The sequence below is a fragment of the Drosophila subpulchrella genome, chromosome 2L (assembly GCF_014743375.2).
Source record: "Drosophila subpulchrella strain 33 F10 #4 breed RU33 chromosome 2L, RU_Dsub_v1.1 Primary Assembly, whole genome shotgun sequence".
Classification (NCBI taxonomy): Eukaryota; Metazoa; Arthropoda; class Insecta; order Diptera; family Drosophilidae; genus Drosophila; species Drosophila subpulchrella.
The window spans coordinates 19,937,977-19,956,843 of NC_050610.1; the positions used below are offsets into that span (position 1 = coordinate 19,937,977).

The 18,867-nt window shown below is 48.7% G+C and overlaps 6 protein-coding genes across 9 annotated transcripts; 5 read left to right on the forward strand and 1 right to left on the reverse strand.

Moving 5' to 3' along the window:
- Positions 1 to 95: 95 nt before the first annotated feature.
- LOC119547496 (apoptotic chromatin condensation inducer in the nucleus) lies at positions 96 to 3,672 on the forward strand. 2 transcript variants are annotated; one of them, XM_037854387.1, is made up of 6 exons: positions 96 to 188; positions 274 to 1,838; positions 2,096 to 2,306; positions 2,371 to 2,605; positions 2,666 to 2,778; positions 2,849 to 3,672. In XM_037854387.1, exons 2-6 carry the CDS (start codon positions 319 to 321, stop codon positions 3,029 to 3,031), a joined length of 2,262 nt encoding a protein of 753 aa, XP_037710315.1. In that variant the 5' UTR covers positions 96 to 188; positions 274 to 318; the 3' UTR covers positions 3,032 to 3,672. The 2 variants fall into 2 exon arrangements, with proteins under 2 accessions (XP_037710315.1, XP_037710314.1); XM_037854386.1 differs by having other exon boundaries at positions 130 to 1,838.
- A 433-nt stretch (positions 3,673 to 4,105) lies between these two features.
- On the forward strand, positions 4,106 to 4,909 carry LOC119548878 (calcium load-activated calcium channel). Its single transcript, XM_037856509.1, has 3 exons — positions 4,106 to 4,244; positions 4,296 to 4,373; positions 4,438 to 4,909. The coding sequence occupies exons 1-3, from the start codon at positions 4,184 to 4,186 to the stop codon at positions 4,848 to 4,850; spliced, it is 552 nt and encodes a 183-aa protein (XP_037712437.1). The 5' UTR covers positions 4,106 to 4,183; the 3' UTR covers positions 4,851 to 4,909.
- LOC119548877 (FAD-dependent oxidoreductase domain-containing protein 1) lies at positions 4,879 to 6,596 on the reverse strand. Its single transcript, XM_037856508.1, has 2 exons — positions 6,113 to 6,596; positions 4,879 to 6,052 (listed from the first exon to the last, which is right to left on the reverse strand). Exons 1-2 carry the CDS (start codon positions 6,509 to 6,511, stop codon positions 4,907 to 4,909), a joined length of 1,545 nt encoding a protein of 514 aa, XP_037712436.1. The 5' UTR covers positions 6,512 to 6,596; the 3' UTR covers positions 4,879 to 4,906.
- A 274-nt stretch (positions 6,597 to 6,870) lies between these two features.
- LOC119548880 (probable 26S proteasome non-ATPase regulatory subunit 3) lies at positions 6,871 to 8,630 on the forward strand. The gene is made up of 2 exons (XM_037856511.1): positions 6,871 to 7,161; positions 7,224 to 8,630. Exons 1-2 carry the CDS (start codon positions 6,998 to 7,000, stop codon positions 8,542 to 8,544), a joined length of 1,485 nt encoding a protein of 494 aa, XP_037712439.1. The 5' UTR covers positions 6,871 to 6,997; the 3' UTR covers positions 8,545 to 8,630.
- A 1,081-nt stretch (positions 8,631 to 9,711) lies between these two features.
- Positions 9,712 to 13,652, forward strand: LOC119548879 (trithorax group protein osa). Its single transcript, XM_037856510.1, has 3 exons — positions 9,712 to 10,465; positions 10,524 to 10,961; positions 11,193 to 13,652. Exons 1-3 carry the CDS (start codon positions 9,749 to 9,751, stop codon positions 12,432 to 12,434), a joined length of 2,397 nt encoding a protein of 798 aa, XP_037712438.1. The 5' UTR covers positions 9,712 to 9,748; the 3' UTR covers positions 12,435 to 13,652.
- Positions 13,653 to 14,396: 744 nt separating this feature from the next.
- LOC119546997 (protein phosphatase PHLPP-like protein) lies at positions 14,397 to 18,757 on the forward strand. Of its 3 annotated transcripts, XR_005219202.1 has the most exons (6): positions 14,397 to 14,874; positions 14,975 to 15,128; positions 15,607 to 16,403; positions 16,793 to 17,149; positions 17,236 to 17,419; positions 17,566 to 17,703. XR_005219202.1 is itself a non-coding variant. In XM_037853662.1 (5 exons), exons 1-5 carry the CDS (start codon positions 14,671 to 14,673, stop codon positions 18,652 to 18,654), a joined length of 2,871 nt encoding a protein of 956 aa, XP_037709590.1. In that variant the 5' UTR covers positions 14,397 to 14,670; the 3' UTR covers positions 18,655 to 18,757. The 3 variants fall into 3 exon arrangements, 2 of the variants coding, with proteins under 2 accessions (XP_037709590.1, XP_037709591.1); XM_037853662.1 differs by having other exon boundaries at positions 16,793 to 17,419; positions 17,566 to 18,757; XM_037853663.1 differs by lacking the exons at positions 14,397 to 14,874; positions 14,975 to 15,128; positions 15,607 to 16,403 and adding an exon at positions 16,530 to 16,698 and having other exon boundaries at positions 16,793 to 17,419; positions 17,566 to 18,757.
- The last annotated feature ends 110 nt before the right edge of the window (positions 18,758 to 18,867 follow it).

Sequence of the window (18,867 nt, forward strand, 5' to 3'; positions counted from 1 at the left end):
TATAGAGAAATTAAAATAATAAATTTGCTTATATTATCACGCTATTCGCATACGATATTTAACCTCAAGAAACTATCGATAACCGGCACACGCACGATAGACCGGAGCAAAGCAACCCTACATATATTGATGGCGGATTGACGCTCTTTCGCTGGCCTGGCTAAATAAATTTTCTTTATCGAGAAAAGGTGCAGGAAAGGAAGAGAAGTGAACCCAAAGACCAGTGCATTAAATAGCTGTGGGTCCGCCGGCGTTACCTACGTTTTATTTCAGATCTTTCCAGTGTCGCAGCGCGTTGCGAGCGTTTTTTGGCCAGCCATGAGACGGCGCAGCGAGCGAAAAAAGTCATCGTCGCCCGCTCCGGTGCCGGTGGCAGTGGCACGCCGAAGTCGCCGCTCCCGCAAGGTGTCCGAGAACGAGAAGACCGAGGACGAGGCCCCGGTCGCGGGCCAAAAGGATATCCCGGACACCGACGTGCCGGAATTGCCGCAAGCCTCTGTCGCGCGCGAAGAAATCAATGAGGCTCGCGCCTCCAGCGAGGAACGTGCCGGATCCGGATCGTCGCCAGTGCGCAAGAGTCGCGGAAGCCGGACGACGCCCAAAAAGCGCACGGAGGCCAAGGGCGGCGACAAAAAGGTGGACACCATTCCCGAAGAGGAACCGGAGAACGGCCAGGATGCGGCCAAGGACGGCGTAGAGGAGGAAAAGGCTGTGGAGCCACCCGCGGCTCCTGAGAGCGAGTCCGAAGACATTGCCAAGAAGGAGGATCAGCTGACTCCCGTAGAGGAATCCAAGCCAGAGCCCATTGAAGCCAAGGATAAGGAGGATGACAAAGAGGACGAGAAACAGCAGCAGCAGCAGGATGCCCCAGCTGGCGAAGATGACAGCAGCAAGCCGAGCGAGCCAGTTCAAGAGGTAAAGGTTCCTTCTCCTTCCAGCAAGGATGAGGAACATCTAAAAACGTCTAGCGATGTATTAGACATTCAGACAGAAGAGGTCGAGGAAAGGGACGAAGAAGCCCCTGCTCCTGCGGAACGCAGGGAGTCCAAGAAGAAGCACAAGGAACCGAAACAGGAACAGCAGGACGCAGAGGAGGAGGAGCAGAAGGAGAACCGGAAGCAGCAAAAGGAGAAAGCAGAACATACTCAGGACGAACCAGCAGATCTTCCCAACGACAAGCACGAGGCATCTGTAAACAGCAGCGCAAGCAACACCACAACCGCTCCAGTTCTCCAACAACAGCGATCGGTGCGAAAGCGCAAGTGGCTAACGAATAAAAAGTCCTTGGACCGCGCCCCGCCCGTGCTTGCCATTTCGACGGATTCCCTAAAGAACATAATAGCCGATGTGGTGCAGCCGGTGCCTCTTAGCGATGTGCAACTCGATTCCTCTTCGGAGGAAGAGGGCCTGGTCACCAGCGATCGCGACTCTGAGCGTTCCGCTTCGCCGGCGTCCGCCTCCGAGGGGAGAAAGGATCGCGACACCGAGGCCATTACCGTCACCACCACCAACACCGGCGCAGAGGCGACGACAGATAAGGAAGACAAGGGAGTTGAAGCCACGGGTCGGACCACTCCGACGGCAGCCACAGACACGGTGTCGGCACAGGGCGCCCTGAGCAAAGCCACAGTCGCGACAGCCGCACCACACATTGTCCGTGATCCTAGTCCTGCGCGAAACCGCGCCAGCCACGTGCTTTACATCACCAATTTGGTGCGCCCCTTCACAGTGCTGCAGCTGAAAGGTCTGCTGGCGCGGACGGGAAAGATCGTCGAGGAAGATGGTTTCTGGATAGATCGCATCAAGTCTAAGTGCTTCGTTGCCTACTCCACTGAAGAGTAAGTATTGTAGTTAAAGGAATTATGTATGTAGCTTAGGACAAGTAGCTTAAACTATCACAAATATTGGAAGTTTAATTTATGTTTTTTCCTATTTGTGGATGTTTTCTACATCATTTCTCGAATTAAAGTATGTTTCTATGGAGTTCTGTTTAATAAATTTACAATAATTACCTTATAATTATTTTTTTAATATATAATTATCTGTTTTGTTTTAATTTAGATTAATAATAATATTTTTCCTTTCACCTTTCAAGCGAGGCTATTGAAACCCGCCATGCCCTGCACGGAGTTCGCTGGCCTGTCTCGAATCCCAAATGCTTAAACGTCGATTTCGGCAGTCGCACAGACATGGATCGTGCAATACTATCAACGAAGGACGAGGCTCCCAGGTATGGCCAGGAGAACACTAGAGATAACCAGCAGGCGGGCAATGCTTGGTCCCGACTGGAACCATCGGACAAAAAGGTAATAGGATTATTGTCATAGCAACATAGCAAAGCAGCTAATTTGTTTTTTTTTTGTTGTACAGCCTGTGCGCCCGGTACGCGAATGGGATGTGGGCAAGAAGGAGCCGATTGATCACGACAAATCCAGCAACGACAGACGTCGGGGGAGCAAGGATCGACTGGACTCGAGATCTCGGGACGCGGATCGCGCCGGACAGGACCGCAAACGTTCCAGGGACAGGGAGGGCCGAGGACGCGAACGGGAGCGAGAGCGCAACGATCGCAATATACACGCAAGAAGCCGCAGTGGATCACCAGGTAAGACAAATAAAGATAGTTTGAAGTTAAGATTAAAACAAGCCAATTTCTATTGAATAGTGCCCAAATCCAAAAGGAAGGAGAATGAACCGCCTATCAGGCTATTAGATGACCTATTTCGTAAGACTAAAGTTTCGCCCTGCATCTACTGGCTGCCGCTGACGCCGGAAGCGGTAAGGAAACTTTTAAAATAAAGTATATTTAAAATCTAGCACCACTAAAATATGAAATACCTTTGTTCAGATCGCAGAAAAGGAGGCACTACGTCAGAAACGCATCGAGGAGCATAATCTGCGCATCAAAGAGCGGGAAGAGCGGCAAAAGGAGCGTGAGAAGGAACGTGACCGCCAGCGGGACACGCGTCGCAATCGTTCCAATGAACGGCGACGATCCCGCAGTCGCGAGCGGGAGCGACGACGTTACTAGGCGGAGGCTTGAGATTGAGCAAATAAATGTTGAAAATATCTCAAAAACTAACGTCAGCATCCAAAAAACAAAACCTAAAATGATAAAACAGCAACTAAAACTTCTGCAGGGTCCCATCATCACCCGAATATTTTCTAATTTTCGAGCGTTTTGCGTTCCCAAAATACAAACGTTGTAATATTCAACTTGAAGTGAACAAACGCACTTCGATTTGAATATTTCCGCCAACGTTCCATACATTTTCTAATTTTGAGATTTCAAACTCTCTTTTTCTCAGTTATTTTTCTCATTGTTGTTCCATATATATATACCGCATATATATTTCCATATATATATATATAACCTGATTTGATTTCTTTCCTCAAATGTAGCATTTTACAGCGCCTAACGTCACCTCACCCCAAAAACAGCCACAGCAACGCCAGAAAAGCGACCGGCATCAGCATCAACGCGTTGGAATCTTACCATCGGAATCTAGAAACTCTTGCAGCAAGTTACCATGCTTACATCTTTATATTAAACAAACAGAAAATAATTGATTGATTAATTGTAAAATCAATATTTCTTAAAATTTTAATGAACTTAGAAATACAATTTACCAACAGTCGGCAAACTTGTGACAATGCCAAAACCATAAATGTGTTTTAAATGTCTGAGAAATAAACTTTAATTCCGCTCGACTCACAAAAAATCGTATGTTTTTGTAAAATAAAAAAGAATTCATTTTTGAATTTAATATAAAAAGTAATTTTTATAAAGATAAAAAGAAAGATTCATTTTAAATGAACTAATACCGATGCTAGCGCCGCGGCAGATAGCGGACGGTAGCGGTACTACTGACCATGGCAAAGCTTGTTTAACTTGGTTAGCCATCACTTTTAAAATAATGCGAATGGTTTGATTCTCAGCATTAAGATTGGTAATTAGCATTAAAATCAATTTTAATTGACCTGTTACATACTTTCCGACGATTACAATATACCCTTTTACTCTACGAGTAACCTGCAAAAAAGTTAAAAGCCATTACCAGAATCCCGCTATCATAAGCGTATCGATAGTTGATGCTAACAAACTATCGATACCGCTTATGAAAATGTGTCACTTGTGTTATCGATGAGTTTTAATTTTTATTAACATTAATTTAGTGAAAAAATGTGGTCCGACACAATATTAATTGTATTTATATCGGTGTGCACCGCCTTCCTGGGCGAAGGTGAGTGAATGCACAGTGAATTTATTCAATTTAACCCTTTGCTGCTTTTAGGTCTCACCTGGGTGCTGGTCTACCGGACGGAGAAGTACCAAAAGCTGAAAACCGAGGTGGAAAAACAGAGCAAAAAGCGTAAGTCGGTCAAAGGGTCTATAAAAAGGTCACGAGGTAACCCTCATTTTATTTTGAATTTCAGTGGAGCGACGCAAGGAGATCCATGGAGATTCTCTAGACAAGGCGGTGAAGAAGAAGATCGAACGGGATGAGGAGAAACTGAAGAACAACAACCGCGATCTGTCGCTAGTCAAGATGAAGTCCATGTTTGCCACGGGTTTCGCCTTCACCGCCTTGTTAAGCATGTTCAATAGCATCTTCGACGGCCGTGTCGTTGCCCAGCTGCCCTTCACGCCCATCTCCTGGATCCAGGGTCTGAGCCACAGGAATCTGTCCGGCGATGACTACACGGACTGCTCCTTCATCTTCCTCTACATTCTGTGCACCATGTCCATTCGCCAGAATATCCAGAAGCTTTTGGGTTTTGCTCCATCGCGCGCCGCCAGTAAACAGGGCGTAGGTCTCTTTGGTCCCGCTCCCAGCCAGTTCAAATAGTTCAAATTCACACATTAAATTAGCTGCATTTAGTTTATAATGCACCATCAAGAAACCTAGCTTAACACATTATTAAACTCGTACATGGGTTGGTCCACAATCAGCCTGTCGAAGCTCAGACGCGAGAGATCGATGGTCCGGAACTGGCCATCCATTACCAGCTCGGATATGGCTCGACCGACGGCAAGGGATTGCTGGACTCCGTGCCCGCTAAACCCGGTAGCTATATACAGATTGTGGTAGTACGGATGGGCTCCCAAAATGCCGTTCTCGTCGTAGACGTTCTGATCGTAGCTGCCCGTCCAGCTATCTAGCACTTGGGCCTCTCCAAGGGCGGGGACTCGTTCTGCCAGCTTGGGTCTAATGTGCTGATCAAAGAACTGCGCATCCGCCGCTGGGACATTGTTCTCCTCAGTGGAATCATGTCCGCATATGTAATTGCCGTCCAGACCATCTCTACGAATAAAGATGCCCGTGGGATCAATGGTCATGGGCATCGACATTCCAGGTGCACTTTGAGCCTGCGAGTTGATGGCGTACATGTACCGCTTGCGTGCATCGATGGGCAGCGGAACCTGCAGCATTCCCGGACCCACTCCTATCTTTGCCAATCGTGCCACCTGCCCGGAACTGACGCCGGCTACTATCACACACAGGGCAAACTTGCAGGTGCGTCTCGTGCCATCAGGCAGTTGGATGACCGCCTTGTCCAGGCCCGTGTAGTTTCCTTCGTTGGACCCGGCATCTCCGACCACAGATATGTCTGTTTGAGACTTGAATTCAAAGTCAACCACCTGGCCACTAAGGAAATGAGCTCCGTAGCCGCTGGCAGAGCGCCGTAGATTGCTCAGCAGGGCCAAAGGATTGAACCAGCCCTCCTTTTCCAATCCGTGGCAGCCCAAGGCGATGCCCTTGGTGTTCAGCCACGGAAATCGGGCTGCCAGTCGATCCTCTGTGAGCAGTTCGTTTCGGGCACCCAGTTCGTTTTGCAGCTGGGAGGACCGCATTAGGCTTTCGGCGTGCTCTTCGCCGGCGAGCATTAGGTGGCCATAGGGTGTGAACTGGAGGGGCACATCCTGGCCAAAGTGCTGCTTAGCGCCCCGCAAGAATTCAGCGGCAAAGAGAGACATTTGGATGTTTTCGGGCAGGGAGAACTGCTGGCAAAGACCGCCCACAGAAACGCGAGTGGCGGATTGAGCATACTGTAATAAGGAATGGAAGGTAAGTGATATATTTCTATATGGATTAAAGGCTTTCCTTACTGTGTCATCCTTTTCCACCACCACCACATTAAGGCCATCGCGCGCCTTCTCCTTCAGCCAGTAGGCGATGGAGCTGCCTACTCCTCCGCCGCCAATTACGAGCACATCGCAGTGGGTCTGGAAATCATCTGGCACTGTTGGATCCCTTGTCTTCTCCCCGGTAAACTGGAACTTGCTCTGTGTGGGGATGCGATCCTCTTCGGTTTCCGTTTCCTTGGGCACAAAGAAGTCTTTGACTTTGCGCATATCGTTACCAAGCAAACGAAGGGTTCGTCTTATTGGGTGCCGATCATCTTCGCCGGATTGGTCGCCGCCGGGTGAACCACTTCCATTGCTAGCTGCTCCGGCTGAGTAATTTCGGCGCTGCAGAAGTCGCACTGCATGTCTGTATCGCAACATTTTAGCCTATATTTACAATAACTTAATTCATAATCTTGACCGAATTCTAGGTATTATTCTGTAACAGTGATAACGTGCGAAATGATGTATCGGGCTATCGATTCCGATATCGAAAAGAGCCTAACGGCATTTTTATTTGGTTAAATGCAATAAATGTAAAAATGCCTTACCACCGTAATAAATGATCCTTAATTTTGTTCAAGCCATAATAATATTACGAAATCAATGACAAATATATTAGTTGATTTAATAGATGTCTGAACTTTCTTCCAGTGTATTATTAAGCACCAGCAATCGATATTTCTTAATCGATAAGTTGGCTCCGTTTAGCAGAGCTGTTAGCCAACTACACTTTCCAACACTTTCTGTGAGCCGAAAAAGAAGAAGAAGCAACATTACTAGGCATTTTTGATTTGGATTGGGATTGAAAAAACAAAAGAAAAGTCGGCCATAATTGTGACATTAGCAAATTAAGAGTTCTACAACATGACCAACGCAACGGACATTGGTGCCCACGACGTGGAGATGGAGGTGGATCCCACCGCCGAGACGCTGGCAGACGAGAAGAAGAACCAAGATGTGGCCGCAGTGCAGGAGATTCGCGAGCAGATTCGCCAGATTGAGAAGGGGGTGGCCTCCAAGGAGTCGCGGTGAGTGTTCAGCACTTTACAATCCCGCCCAGCATTCATGCTTGCTTTTTAAACCCCGACAGCTTCATCCTCCGCGTTCTTCGCAATTTGCCCAACACCCGTCGCAAGTTGAACGGCGTCGTTTTCCGAAATCTCGCCCAGAGTATTTATCCTGCTGGTGCCGATCGAGAGGCTGCCGTGGCACTTATGCCAGCCGTGGAGAAGGACGCCACCGAGTTGCCCGATGTGCCCAAGAAGCAAGTGGCCAGCAAGGCCCCAATTGCCGAGGTGGACGCCTACTTCTACCTACTCCTGCTGGTCAAGTTGATCGACGCCAGCGATTTGAAGCGCGCCGGTACCTGCGCCGATGCCCTGATGGCTAAAATCTCCATCCAGAACCGCCGCACCCTGGATCTGATTGGAGCAAAGTCCTATTTCTACTTCTCGCGAGTGGCAGAGTTGAAAAACTCTCTGGAGGGCATCCGCGCCTTCCTGCACGCCCGCCTGCGCACTGCCACGCTGCGCAACGATTTCGAAGGCCAGGCGGTGCTAATTAACTGTCTGCTGCGTAACTATCTGCACTACGCTCTATACGATCAGGCCGACAAGCTGGTGAAGAAGTCTGTGTACCCGGAGTCGGCGAGCAACAACGAGTGGGCCCGCTTCCTGTACTATTTGGGTCGCATCAAAGCCGCCAAACTGGAGTACAGCGATGCCCACAAGCATCTGGTCCAGGCGCTGCGCAAATCGCCGCAGCACGCGGCCATTGGCTTCCGCCAGACGGTTCAAAAGTTAATCATCGTCGTCGAGCTGCTACTGGGAAACATCCCAGAGCGTGTGGTGTTCCGGCAGGCCGGTCTGCGCCAGTCGTTGGGTGCCTATTTCCAGCTTACGCAAGCCGTGCGTCTGGGCAACCTGAAACGCTTCGGCGATGTGGTTTCCCAGTACGGACCCAAGTTCCAACTGGACCACACGTTCACTCTGATTATCCGTCTGCGCCACAATGTGATCAAGACGGCTATCCGGTCCATTGGACTGTCGTACTCGCGCATCTCACCGCAGGACATTGCCAAGCGACTTATGCTGGACTCGGCCGAGGATGCTGAGTTCATCGTTTCGAAGGCTATACGGGATGGAGTGATTGAGGCCACGCTGGACCCGGCCCAGAACTACATGCGCAGCAAGGAGAGCACCGACATCTACAGCACCCGGGAGCCGCAGCTGGCCTTCCACGAGCGCATCTCGTTCTGCCTGAACCTGCACAACCAGAGCGTGAAGGCCATGCGCTATCCCCCAAAGTCCTACGGCAAGGATCTGGAGAGCGCCGAGGAGCGACGCGAGCGGGAGCAACAGGACCTCGAGCTGGCCAAGGAGATGGCTGAGGACGATGAGGATGGTTTCTAAGCTGCTGCAGCAATTGAATTTGTACTTGCATTCATTTTTTATAGAAACATAATCCGGAATTAAATAAGTTATAAAATTATAAGCAAGGCGCAAAAAGGTTTTCCGATGTATCAGCAATGTTATTTAATCCATTCTTTCAGTTAATTTGCTTGCTAGAAAATGTTCCATACAAATCAAGTGGAATATAAATTTGAAAATTACACCTATCTGGCAGCCTTAGCGCGCTTATTCAAAAAAGTCTGGCAATATTGCCGTTTTAAATATTTTAAAAATAAGCGAGTTGCCTTATTAAGGAGTAGTTATAAAAGAACAGACCCATTTATTAAAGTGTCTTATTTGTTGTCAACAAGAAACTCGCGTTTGAAAACGAATTTGACGAAACGCACATTTCTTAAGTGGAGTACTTTGGCGACTGCTAAGCACGGCCACACTGGCGCAAACAACACAACAGCAGCCACGGTCACACCGAGCCAAAGTGGAAGGGAAAATTTTTGACAAAAAGTGCACACAATGAAAACCAGAGTGCGCACGCTTTGAATGCCTAAATCCGCGATTCCGCCCACGCTGACGTATCATAAATTGTCGCCAAAAGCAGCGGACGCGCGCGTTGCAAGGAATCTCGCGGAAATTGCAGAATTTTTGGCAGCGGCGAGTAGTCTCCGTCTCCCCCGAATAACAGCGGCCGAACAGCGAGTGTTTGCGAAGCAGCGAGTGCTGGCCAATGTGGTGCAGCCCCCCCCGCCACCCGCCGCCCGCGCAACCCCTACCCCGCTAACGCGCAAAATATACGCGACTAGTTGTAGTTGTGGGCAGCAGAAAAGCAGCAGAGAAACAGCAGCGGCAGAAGCAGCAGATCGGCACTGCCTTTGTGAGCAGATTAGTGGCGAAAAAGCGTGCGAAAAGGCAATTAGCAGAGCCCCGGGAAGCTGGGCCGGTGTCCAGGAGCGGATCCACCAGCCAGCCCACGACGATTCCGGCTGTGATGCAGCAGCTGCTGCCACCTAACGAGATTCTGGACGCCTTTTGCACCCACCACACGTAACTAGAGCACTCACACAGACGCGTGCACACATACACACCGACAAAACACGGGCCAAGTGGCGAACGGGCACACTAGCGTGTGGCCATTGATGCAGTGCAGCCGCTTGCAGGGATTCGGGATCGGTAGGTGAAAACTGGGACTGGAACAGGGACAAACGTGGAGATGATTTGCAAACAGGACGTGCTGTTGTGGTTTGAGAAACTCGAGAGCTACCATCGAATCGAAACGATGTACGCCCTGCTCACCGCCTGCCTGCCATTCGAGTTGCGCTTCCTGGGCACGCTGCTGGAGGAGCAGGGCCGGTGCGACTCGGAGACGCTGCGCGGCATGGAGCTGCGGGCGAACAATCCGCACGAGCTGGCCGCCGACATGGTCAACTGCCAGAAGGGCGACCCCACCGACCGGAAGATCCGGCGCAAGATGGCCCTGTATCTGGCGCTGATTCGCGCCTGCAACCGGAACTGCGTTAGTGAGATCTACCGTACTCTGGAATGCTGGGGAGAGTGTGATTTTGGCTGTATCAACGATCAGGACACGCTATTGGAGCTGCTGCTCGTGTACACGATGGCAGCCATCCACCCGGTGTTCTCCATGGAGGAGCAGAAGAAGATCTTTGGCATACTGGCCAAGATCAAGGAGAATAAGCTGGTGTCAGAGCGATTTGTGCCGCAGATGCAAGCACAAACACAGACGCCGGCGCCCCAGCATCCGCACCCGCCGTCCCCACATGACCTGATCCTTCAGCAACCGCCGCATGTGATCCACCAGATGACAGGACCACAGCCTCCGCCACCTCATCCGCAGCATCACCAGATGGTGCAAATGTTGCAAACGCCGCAAGGCAACATCCCATTGATCTTTCCCCAGCACTTTCCCAAGGTGAGTCCTTTGATAAATAACCACAAAAGGCAGGTTAACTTATTCTTTCGATCTACAGATTTTGAACAGCTCTGATGGGACGCACCAGATCAGTGTCGACGGCATGACACATCAGATGTGCATGCAGCCGAACATCACCATTCCAGGGGACACGAGTGCCATCATCGGTCACCAGCAAACGGGGTGGACGATGCGCCACTACGTCCCACAACCGCCCCACCAACAGCCCGCTCTGCAGCAGCCGCAGAGTCTGGATAATCAAGTGCCACCGGCCAGTTCGCCTATGCTGAGCCAGCAGTCATCGCCCTCGAGCAGCCGCACCACGAGTCCCCAGCGGGACCGTTCCCTCATCAACGTTCCACTGCAGGCGCAGCATCAGCAGCAGCAGCCGATGAGGAGCATGTCGCAGCGACTGGCGGGTCAGAAGAATGCGCGACGTCCATCGGCGGAGACAACGCCGCCGCCCACCTCCATTGGCGGCGAGCAGCAACATGAAGTAATTATCAGACAACTTAAGTACTAGCCTTATTTGCGATATAGCCATAATGTTACAGAACTTACAGGAATCATAACTATTTAGTATACTAACTATCGGCTTAGTAGAAATTCGGTTATTTCCCCCTAAAGTCAATAAGAATACAATTCTTGAAACACTTACAAATTGCCACTTATTTAATACAGAAGTAATAACGAGACATTACTAAAGTAATTTTAATAATTTTTACAGAGTATCAACGATGGCGGAAGCAGCAATTCCAGCGGAACCAGCCTGCACAGCATCATCCGCAACGGTTTCCCGCGTCCAGGACACCACCATCGAGTCAAGGCAAACACTTTCATACCACAGCACCAGCAGCAGCAGCACTTTCAAAACCCCAACTACAACATGAACGTTATGATGCAGAGTATGAACTTGACCGACGATGGTAGCGGTTCGATGATGGGCATAAACTCCACCAAGAGTGCAGCCACCACGGGCAGTGAATCGGGCAGCTCGAATGGATCTTGTGGCGACCTGTCGCCCTCGGAGACGCCGACGCCCACACAGCTCTCACTGCCACTGCACAGTTCAGTGGATGCGGGCATGGGCATGATCACTACGGTATTGCCCACCGGCCTGGGCGGCTATCAGCCGAAGCAGCACCACCTTAGCTACAAGCAGCAGCAGCAACTCAACTTGCATCAGCGGCTAAACGGACGCAATGGGATGGATAAGAGCTATCAGCAAGTGTACACAACGGGCACGCAAAGTATCGTGAGCGATGCGCAGACTATCAGTAGCGGCAGCCTGCAGCAACAACAGCAGCTCATCAGCCAGTCGCCGGTGACCACTCCGACGTCAACGGTGCTCCTCCAGCCGCAACAACCACCGCCCACAGCCTACAACACGAGCTATCCATATCACCAGCGAATACCCCCGCCGCCACAGCAGATATTCCAGGCGCACAGTGCGCCGCCGCCGCAGACGGTACGCGGTGGCTACCGTTATCCGATGGTTCCGCAGCACAATGGTGAGCTCATCTACCCGGCCTTCCCCACGAGCCTGACGTTCCTGCCGATGACGGCGGGCGGCACTCCCACGGCGGTAACGCCGCCCCAGCTTCAGAACCCGGCGGCGGTGGTCAGCACGAACGCGTTAACCGTGCAGACGGTACCGACGCCTCAGCAGCAACAGGTTCCCAGCACGACGCCGTACAGCGCGCTCACCGTCTGTCCCATAACGGGAGCGGGCGGTGGCGGGAACGGTCAGAAAGTGATCTCCTGCTACAACTGCGGATCGCAGACGCACAGCGGTCGGGAGTGTCAGGAGGCGTCCATGGAGGATGTGACGCGGAGTGCCAGCTACAAGTTGGACTACTCGGAGACAAGCATGGACACCAACTCCACGGGCGACCACCACAAGGATGTGGGCGGTATGCAGATCAATTCAGCGACGACTGCGGGGACGGTGGCCAGTACGGGGAAATAATACGGAGGGTCCATATGTTCACTTACATATATGGAAATATAATTACTGCTATATTAATGATTATGCATAATCCTTACCTACTTATACGAATTACCATTTATTATGATTGTGTAGTGCGGAAATCAAATTTCTCGCCTTTGCCACGTCTCTTAGTTCGGTAAGCCTCTCAATTCGCGTTAATTCGATTCGAGGATCGGCAGGCGGCTGCCTAAGTCTTGACAACCCTTATCCGTAAATAAGAATGATTTAGATGCGCCCTGCCCTGCCACAAACCACACCCACACACATAGTCGATAACGAATTTTAGTCATATGCCACTCTTAATATTTCTACGTTAAGTTGAATGTACAACAGCAATAAGTAATTATCCTAATCCGCGTTCCGTACACTCACTCACACGGGCAGATGTTACAAATGCCACGATCGAATTAAGCTAAAGAACCATAACGTACGCCATTACGCGACCACGATGGGGCGTAACCAAACCGTAAACGTAACGAAGGAGATGAAGTACCCTAGGAAAACAGAACACACGTAGCATACGGAATACCTAGCAAATATATTAAAATTGATTATGTGTATAAACAAACGAGCGTAGCAGCACAATGTGCATAGTTAACCGACTTCTTATTCCAAACAAACCTTCTGATTTATCACCACCCTACTCTAGTTACTGATCCTTCATCTATTTATTTGCAGCTCCTTTGTTTAAACATGTATTTTAGCAATGTTTTTTTTGTACTTTATATAAATACCTACATACTTATATACATATATATATATATAACTATTATTTTAAAGCAAACAATCGTATATGATACACTCTTATGTGGATAGGGCGTACATTATTGCTAAGCACTCTGTCTAATTATTATTATTATTTTATGTACTCACAACTTGACCCCCGATGGGCAACTGTATATGTATGAACTGGCCAAGTTATGGAAAATAACCGTTAAGGTCACGCCAAAACCCGCCCACGGTTGACCACAAAATACAATTGCCTGCCCTTAGTTTCTGATGTATAGACGTTGTTAAAATTTTGTAAAGTCAGCAGGCGAACTGCAAGACAATGAAAAGAGAAGCAAATGATTTACATGAAATACACACTTTTCTGAGTTTGCTGCTAATGCGTAGGCATGACAAAACAATTATTATATTTCATTGAAATAATAAAATCAAATTGTTTCTAAAATTCGAGTAACAAACACAAAGCTACAAAGTCAACTGCCTTTATTTCTTGCGCTCCACTTTATACTATTTTCAGTCGATCTTCAACAATATCTCTTCACAGCAGGAGCGCGATGTGCAACAGAGGCGAAAGAGATTTGCCGGCGCTCTTAGCACGGATTGCTGAAATGCACCCTCGCATGGCCAAGTCGTCTTCTCTGTGCTTTATAAGCTTTCTGCACAGTGGACCTTACTGTGAAGAGATATTTCTAAATTGATGTATAATTTTAATGTAACATTTGATATATCGATTTTTATGTTAAGATGAAAATACGTATTTTGTCAAATCGACAAGTTTGCATCTAAAAAAAAAAAAGTTAATTTTTACAACAAAAAAATGTTTAAAAAGAAGTTAAGCCCTTCTAGGGTTAAAGCAAAACAAGGTTTATTAAACCTTGTTTATGCAGTAGAAAATTCCATATTAATTTTGTGTATATAAATATACGACTTTTTTGAAAAAAACATCTGTTTCCTATACTTTGTGGATAATAACTATTATTCTATATTATTTTGGGTGGTCACTATATATGGTTTGGTTCGTCAGGAACTGTACCACTGTACTTCCATGTCTTGAACGCAACTCGGATTTGGGCAATACGACCAGAAACCGAAAGGCCGAGGGGCTCTCAAGCGTGTCCGTCTTTCTGTAACGGCCCAGAGTCATAGCCGTAGTTATCGTGTTCGTCTTCAGTTGAGCGGTCGCATTTATCGGGTGTGGATTCTACACTAACATGTAGGAGTATTACCAAATTCAAACAGGTGTCTGTTGCCACATCGCGGGATGTTCCCATAAAAGAACTATTAATTGCAAGCGATAAATGGTATAAGTGAATATTCTACCATTGGCTGAGTTTCATAAATTAAAAGTGCAGTGGATTACCCCTTGAAAACATATGAAATCCGAGACGATCGTCAGTTGGTGGGTGTTCGTTGATGCATATCAAAGTTGTAGTCTTACCAAGAGCTCGAAAAAACAAGAAACCCCCGAGACGAGAGGTCCGAAACAATGCTCAAAGCCACGAGGAAGCCAGCGGATCCATACAAATCGAAGCTGAAAGTTAGTGCCAGCCACAGTGGACCGCATCCACTGCCCGTCGAGCTGGCGGAGGAGGAGGAGGAGCAGGCCTCCACCAGTGGCCAGACATCCCCCCAAAAGCTCAGTCTGAAGGGTAGCCAACTGGGGGGCAGCATCTTGATTGGCAACTACAACGTGAGTTGACTCCACTCCGGCTGTCCGCATCCGGCATCCGGTATTTCATATCCGCTTGCTACGACTTCCCCCATTCGGCGTTTTCTCTTTTCGCCCACAGTACTTGACCCAGCTGGAGGTATGCGAAAACGAAATGGAGGTCTTGGATCTCAGTTCACTGGCTCAACTGGAGACGCTCAAGTGCAGTCGAAACAAGCTGATGGAACTCATCATAAATGCCACCAATCTACAGACACTTGTAGCCGACCAAAATTGTAAGGGTGGCTTTTAAAATAAAAAATATTAAGTCCGTTTAACTTGAATTTGAGTAGCTTAATGTTACTATTTAGTCGGTTAAAGTTTTTTTTAATATTTGTAAAGGTTCAGATATTAAATAAAGATTGACTTAAAATTTTAAGTTTCATCAAAACCGTTCTAAAAGTCAAATCGAATTTTAAAAACAATTTTAAATTTGAAATCAGATCTGTCCGGTACATTTATAGTTCTAGTTATACGCTTTTTCTCAAAAAGGTGTTGTAGGTCTGTAAGTGGGAAAATTGTAATATGATTATTATATGGTTAATATATTTTATAAATCTTTATTATTAAAATTGGGTGATATAGTCCTTCAAGAACATAACAATTTATCTTAAGTTTTCTATAGAAAAGTTTATATGTTTATGAAGCAATTTGTGAACCATTTTGAACTAGTAATCTCTATCATCTATCGCTATCATATGTACTTCATTCCAGACCTGCACAACATCTCCACAACGAACACCCATCCGGTTCCGCTGAAGCTGCAGCGCATTGACATCTCGCACAACAACTTCGGTGAGCTGCCCAACTGGATCGGAGCATGTGCATCCTTGTCCGCCCTGGACGCTTCGCACAATCGCCTCGCCAATGTGACGGGACTGCTGCGCAACTACAGGATCAATCAGTTGGTATCCTTAAACCTGGCATACAACGATCTAAGGCAGCTGGACCAGTTGCCGGAGGCCTTTGCCAGTCTCCGGAGTCTCCAGCTGCAGAGCAATGAGCTACCGAGTCTTCCGGACAACTTCTTCGCCGTGACCTATGCCCGACTGGAAACGCTGAATGCCTCCTGCAACAAGTTGGCCACTTTGCCGCGCTACGAGCAAAATAATCATGCTGCCCTGGTGAATCTCTCGCTGGCGGGGAATCAACTTAACGACAGTATATTTGAGCCATTGCACAATGCCGCCAAATTGAGGGTCCTTCATTTGGCCTACAATCGCATTGGGGTTCTGCCCGCCGCCTGCGTCCGCAACTGGCCGGAACTGGAGATCCTAGTAATGTCCGGCAATATGCTGCAACAGCTGCCCGAGGAGGTGGCCACTCTGGGCCAGCTGAGGGTGCTCCGCTGCTGCAACAATCTACTGCTCTGCACCCCCCAACTGGCCAAATTGGGAATGCTCAAGGTGCTGGATCTCTCGCACAATCATCTGGATCGAGTCAATCTGCTGGCATTGGTTCCCTCGAGGAATCTCAAGTACCTGGACCTGTCGGGGAATCTGCAGTTGCAGGTACGATTTTGTTGTTTTGTTTTTAATCTTTGAACCTGTTTTTAAAAGAAACAAAAAAAATGTCATTTTCGGAATATTTTCTACAGTGGGGGCTGCAGAATTTGGTTGTGGGGAGATATCAAAAAAATTTGTTGAGTAAAAATCAAAAATGTTGGAAGGAAATACATATCACATATACTTTTTAACACGAGTGGAGGGATCTATCACCTATTCCCCCCCTGTGGATCCGGACATGATTTTCTATCATTTTCTTGCACCTAACGTGATGCTGAAGAATTCGCGTTTTCCCTCCTCGGTTGAACAATGAATATAAGCATTAAGCAAATTATTTTATTTTACGTTTTAAAGTGCTGAGAATATATTGATCAACTGAAGTAAATCTCTTCCAGGTGGACGAGCAGCAGTTCAAGGTCTGCCAGACCCAAAGCCAGCGACACTGGAGCCTTATAGACGTATCCGGCAACAACAGAGCCGCCCTGCCCACCACCACCCTTCGGCAGGTGAATGCCCAACGGGGTCAGAACAAGACGACGGGACCCTGGACCATGGGTTTTGCAGAGACTCCGGGATCTGGAGATTGCCGCAAGCTTTCGGTCTGCCAGCTGCGAGCGGCCGACTACGGAGGTGCCGATGAAGCCCTCTACGGGATGTTCGAGGCGATGGAGGGACATGGCCGGGTGGCTCAGGAAATGGCCCATCTAGTGCCCGAACTGATGAAGCAGGAGCAGTTGGTCAAGGACTCGGCGGTGAGGGATTACATGAAGTTCACCCTGCTGGCGGCGCAGCAGCAATGTGGCAGTGTACGAAGTGCCGCCTTGTTCCATCTCACCAGGACACGGGCTCCGTCGAAGGTGAGACCGCTGAAGAGCAAGCGCTATGTGCTGCGCATGGCCAGCACGGGATGTTTGGACGCCTATCTGATACGCCGCACCTCCCAGTTGCGATTGACTGAATCGGAAGCCATCCAAAAGGATCAGAGTGTTTCCTTGGTGATGCCAGATCCCAACGTTTTAGAGGTGGGTTCTTAACTTGCACTTTGTTACGCATTTGGTATAGAAACCCCTTTGGTTTCACCACATCCTTCCCTAATAAATTTAATATCTTGTAGTTTAAAGGATCTCCATTTAACGATCACTTTCTAATTTCCTGTTCCTTGTTCTAGCTCACCCTCAGCAACGATGACGAGTACCTGGTAGTGGGCAATGCCCAGCTCTGGTCAGTGATGGACATTGATCGCGCTGCCCGAGAGATCCGAAAGGAGGAGAATGCCCTGCTTGCGGCCAAGCGACTGGTGGACATTGCCCAGAGCTTTGCGGCGGCGGAGAATCTCAGTGTGATTGTTGTGCGTTTCCGGCATCTGGGCACCGACGTGGACCATCTCATCCGGGAGCTGAAGCAGAGTGTGCGCAAGAAGCCTCAGCCGGTGTCCCTGCCCTCGTCCAGTGGATCCGTTTGCAAGCGCACCTGCTGCGATCGAAGCAACGCATGTCGCCACCGGGCCATCGAACAGGAGCCGCTGGCAGGACGATCCTCGCCGAGTGGACAGAGCGATCGCGATCTGTTGGCCAAGGACAAGGACGATGAGTTCGTCCTGGCCCATGCCCGCGTCCTGCAGGAGGAGCAACAACTGGAGATGCTGGACGAAACGGAATCGGTACTCTCCGAGGAACAGTTCAAGTGCTGGGAGTACATGTTGGAGCAGAATACCCAACTGTTGTTCGACAAGGAACTGAACACCATTTCCAAGTCATTCACGAAACAGCGAACCGTTCCCAATGCCATTATGGCAGCTCCTGCTGCTCCGGATCGCAACGATTTCACCTCGAATCTGATGCGCAGTGTCACCAACAAGTTCATCTCGTCTAGCACTCCGCAATTGCCCCAGCCACTGGGCTCCCCCATAGCGAATTCCGTGCCCCTGGGATCATATCAACAGGTGAAGCAGCCGGTTCCCGGACACTTTGGCAGTGCCCTGTCCTTTCAGCAGGCCCAGAGTTACGGTTACAATTTGTTCGATGCCAAGCAGCGACCCAAGTTTACCGGAAACAATGCAAAACGCTCCGGAGGACCGAATTCCGCCTACTTTGGGTCACTTCAGCGACTGATGCCCTATAACTTTGAGTATGATTTTGCCGTGACCCAGGAGCGGGAGAGGAACATCCTGGACGAGGAGGACCAGGACGATGATGAGTTCAACGAGCACGAGAGTCGCATGCGAAAATACTGGGGAGTGGCCACCACGGAACTCTAGAGTCTAGAGTAAGGAATATTTTCACCAGGGTATTTACCATAAGTTCAACTGTACAACTTTTATTAGTTTTTATAGCGTTAAAAAGCAGACTTGGGAGTCTTCAGAACCCAAACAGTTTTTGGTTTCGTAAAGTCAAAGTTGTTTGAAATTCTTTAAAAAAAATAAAACAAGTTTGCATATATAGTTTATTATAAATCTATTAGATTAAATGTT

Coding starts and splice junctions, on each gene's coding strand:
- LOC119548877 (XM_037856508.1), bottom strand. CDS start 6,511: ATGTTGCGATACAGACATGCAGTGCGACTTCTGCAGCGCCGAAATTAC. Junction 6,053..6,112: donor TGGTGGAAAAGGATGACACA/GTAAGGAAAGCC, acceptor TCCTTATTACAG/TATGCTCAATCCGCCACTCG.
- LOC119548879 (XM_037856510.1), top strand. CDS start 9,749: ATGATTTGCAAACAGGACGTGCTGTTGTGGTTTGAGAAACTCGAGAGC. Junction 10,466..10,523: donor TTCCCCAGCACTTTCCCAAG/GTGAGTCCTTTG, acceptor TTCGATCTACAG/ATTTTGAACAGCTCTGATGG. Junction 10,962..11,192: donor GCGGCGAGCAGCAACATGAA/GTAATTATCAGA, acceptor TAATTTTTACAG/AGTATCAACGATGGCGGAAG.
- LOC119547496 (XM_037854387.1), top strand. CDS start 319: ATGAGACGGCGCAGCGAGCGAAAAAAGTCATCGTCGCCCGCTCCGGTG. Junction 1,839..2,095: donor GTTGCCTACTCCACTGAAGA/GTAAGTATTGTA, acceptor TCACCTTTCAAG/CGAGGCTATTGAAACCCGCC. Junction 2,307..2,370: donor TGGAACCATCGGACAAAAAG/GTAATAGGATTA, acceptor TTTGTTGTACAG/CCTGTGCGCCCGGTACGCGA.
- LOC119546997 (XM_037853662.1), top strand. CDS start 14,671: ATGCTCAAAGCCACGAGGAAGCCAGCGGATCCATACAAATCGAAGCTG. Junction 15,129..15,606: donor ACTTGTAGCCGACCAAAATT/GTAAGGGTGGCT, acceptor ACTTCATTCCAG/ACCTGCACAACATCTCCACA. Junction 17,420..17,565: donor CAGATCCCAACGTTTTAGAG/GTGGGTTCTTAA, acceptor TCCTTGTTCTAG/CTCACCCTCAGCAACGATGA.
- LOC119548880 (XM_037856511.1), top strand. CDS start 6,998: ATGACCAACGCAACGGACATTGGTGCCCACGACGTGGAGATGGAGGTG. Junction 7,162..7,223: donor GTGGCCTCCAAGGAGTCGCG/GTGAGTGTTCAG, acceptor AAACCCCGACAG/CTTCATCCTCCGCGTTCTTC.
- LOC119548878 (XM_037856509.1), top strand. CDS start 4,184: ATGTGGTCCGACACAATATTAATTGTATTTATATCGGTGTGCACCGCC. Junction 4,245..4,295: donor CACCGCCTTCCTGGGCGAAG/GTGAGTGAATGC, acceptor TGCTGCTTTTAG/GTCTCACCTGGGTGCTGGTC. Junction 4,374..4,437: donor GGAAAAACAGAGCAAAAAGC/GTAAGTCGGTCA, acceptor TTTGAATTTCAG/TGGAGCGACGCAAGGAGATC.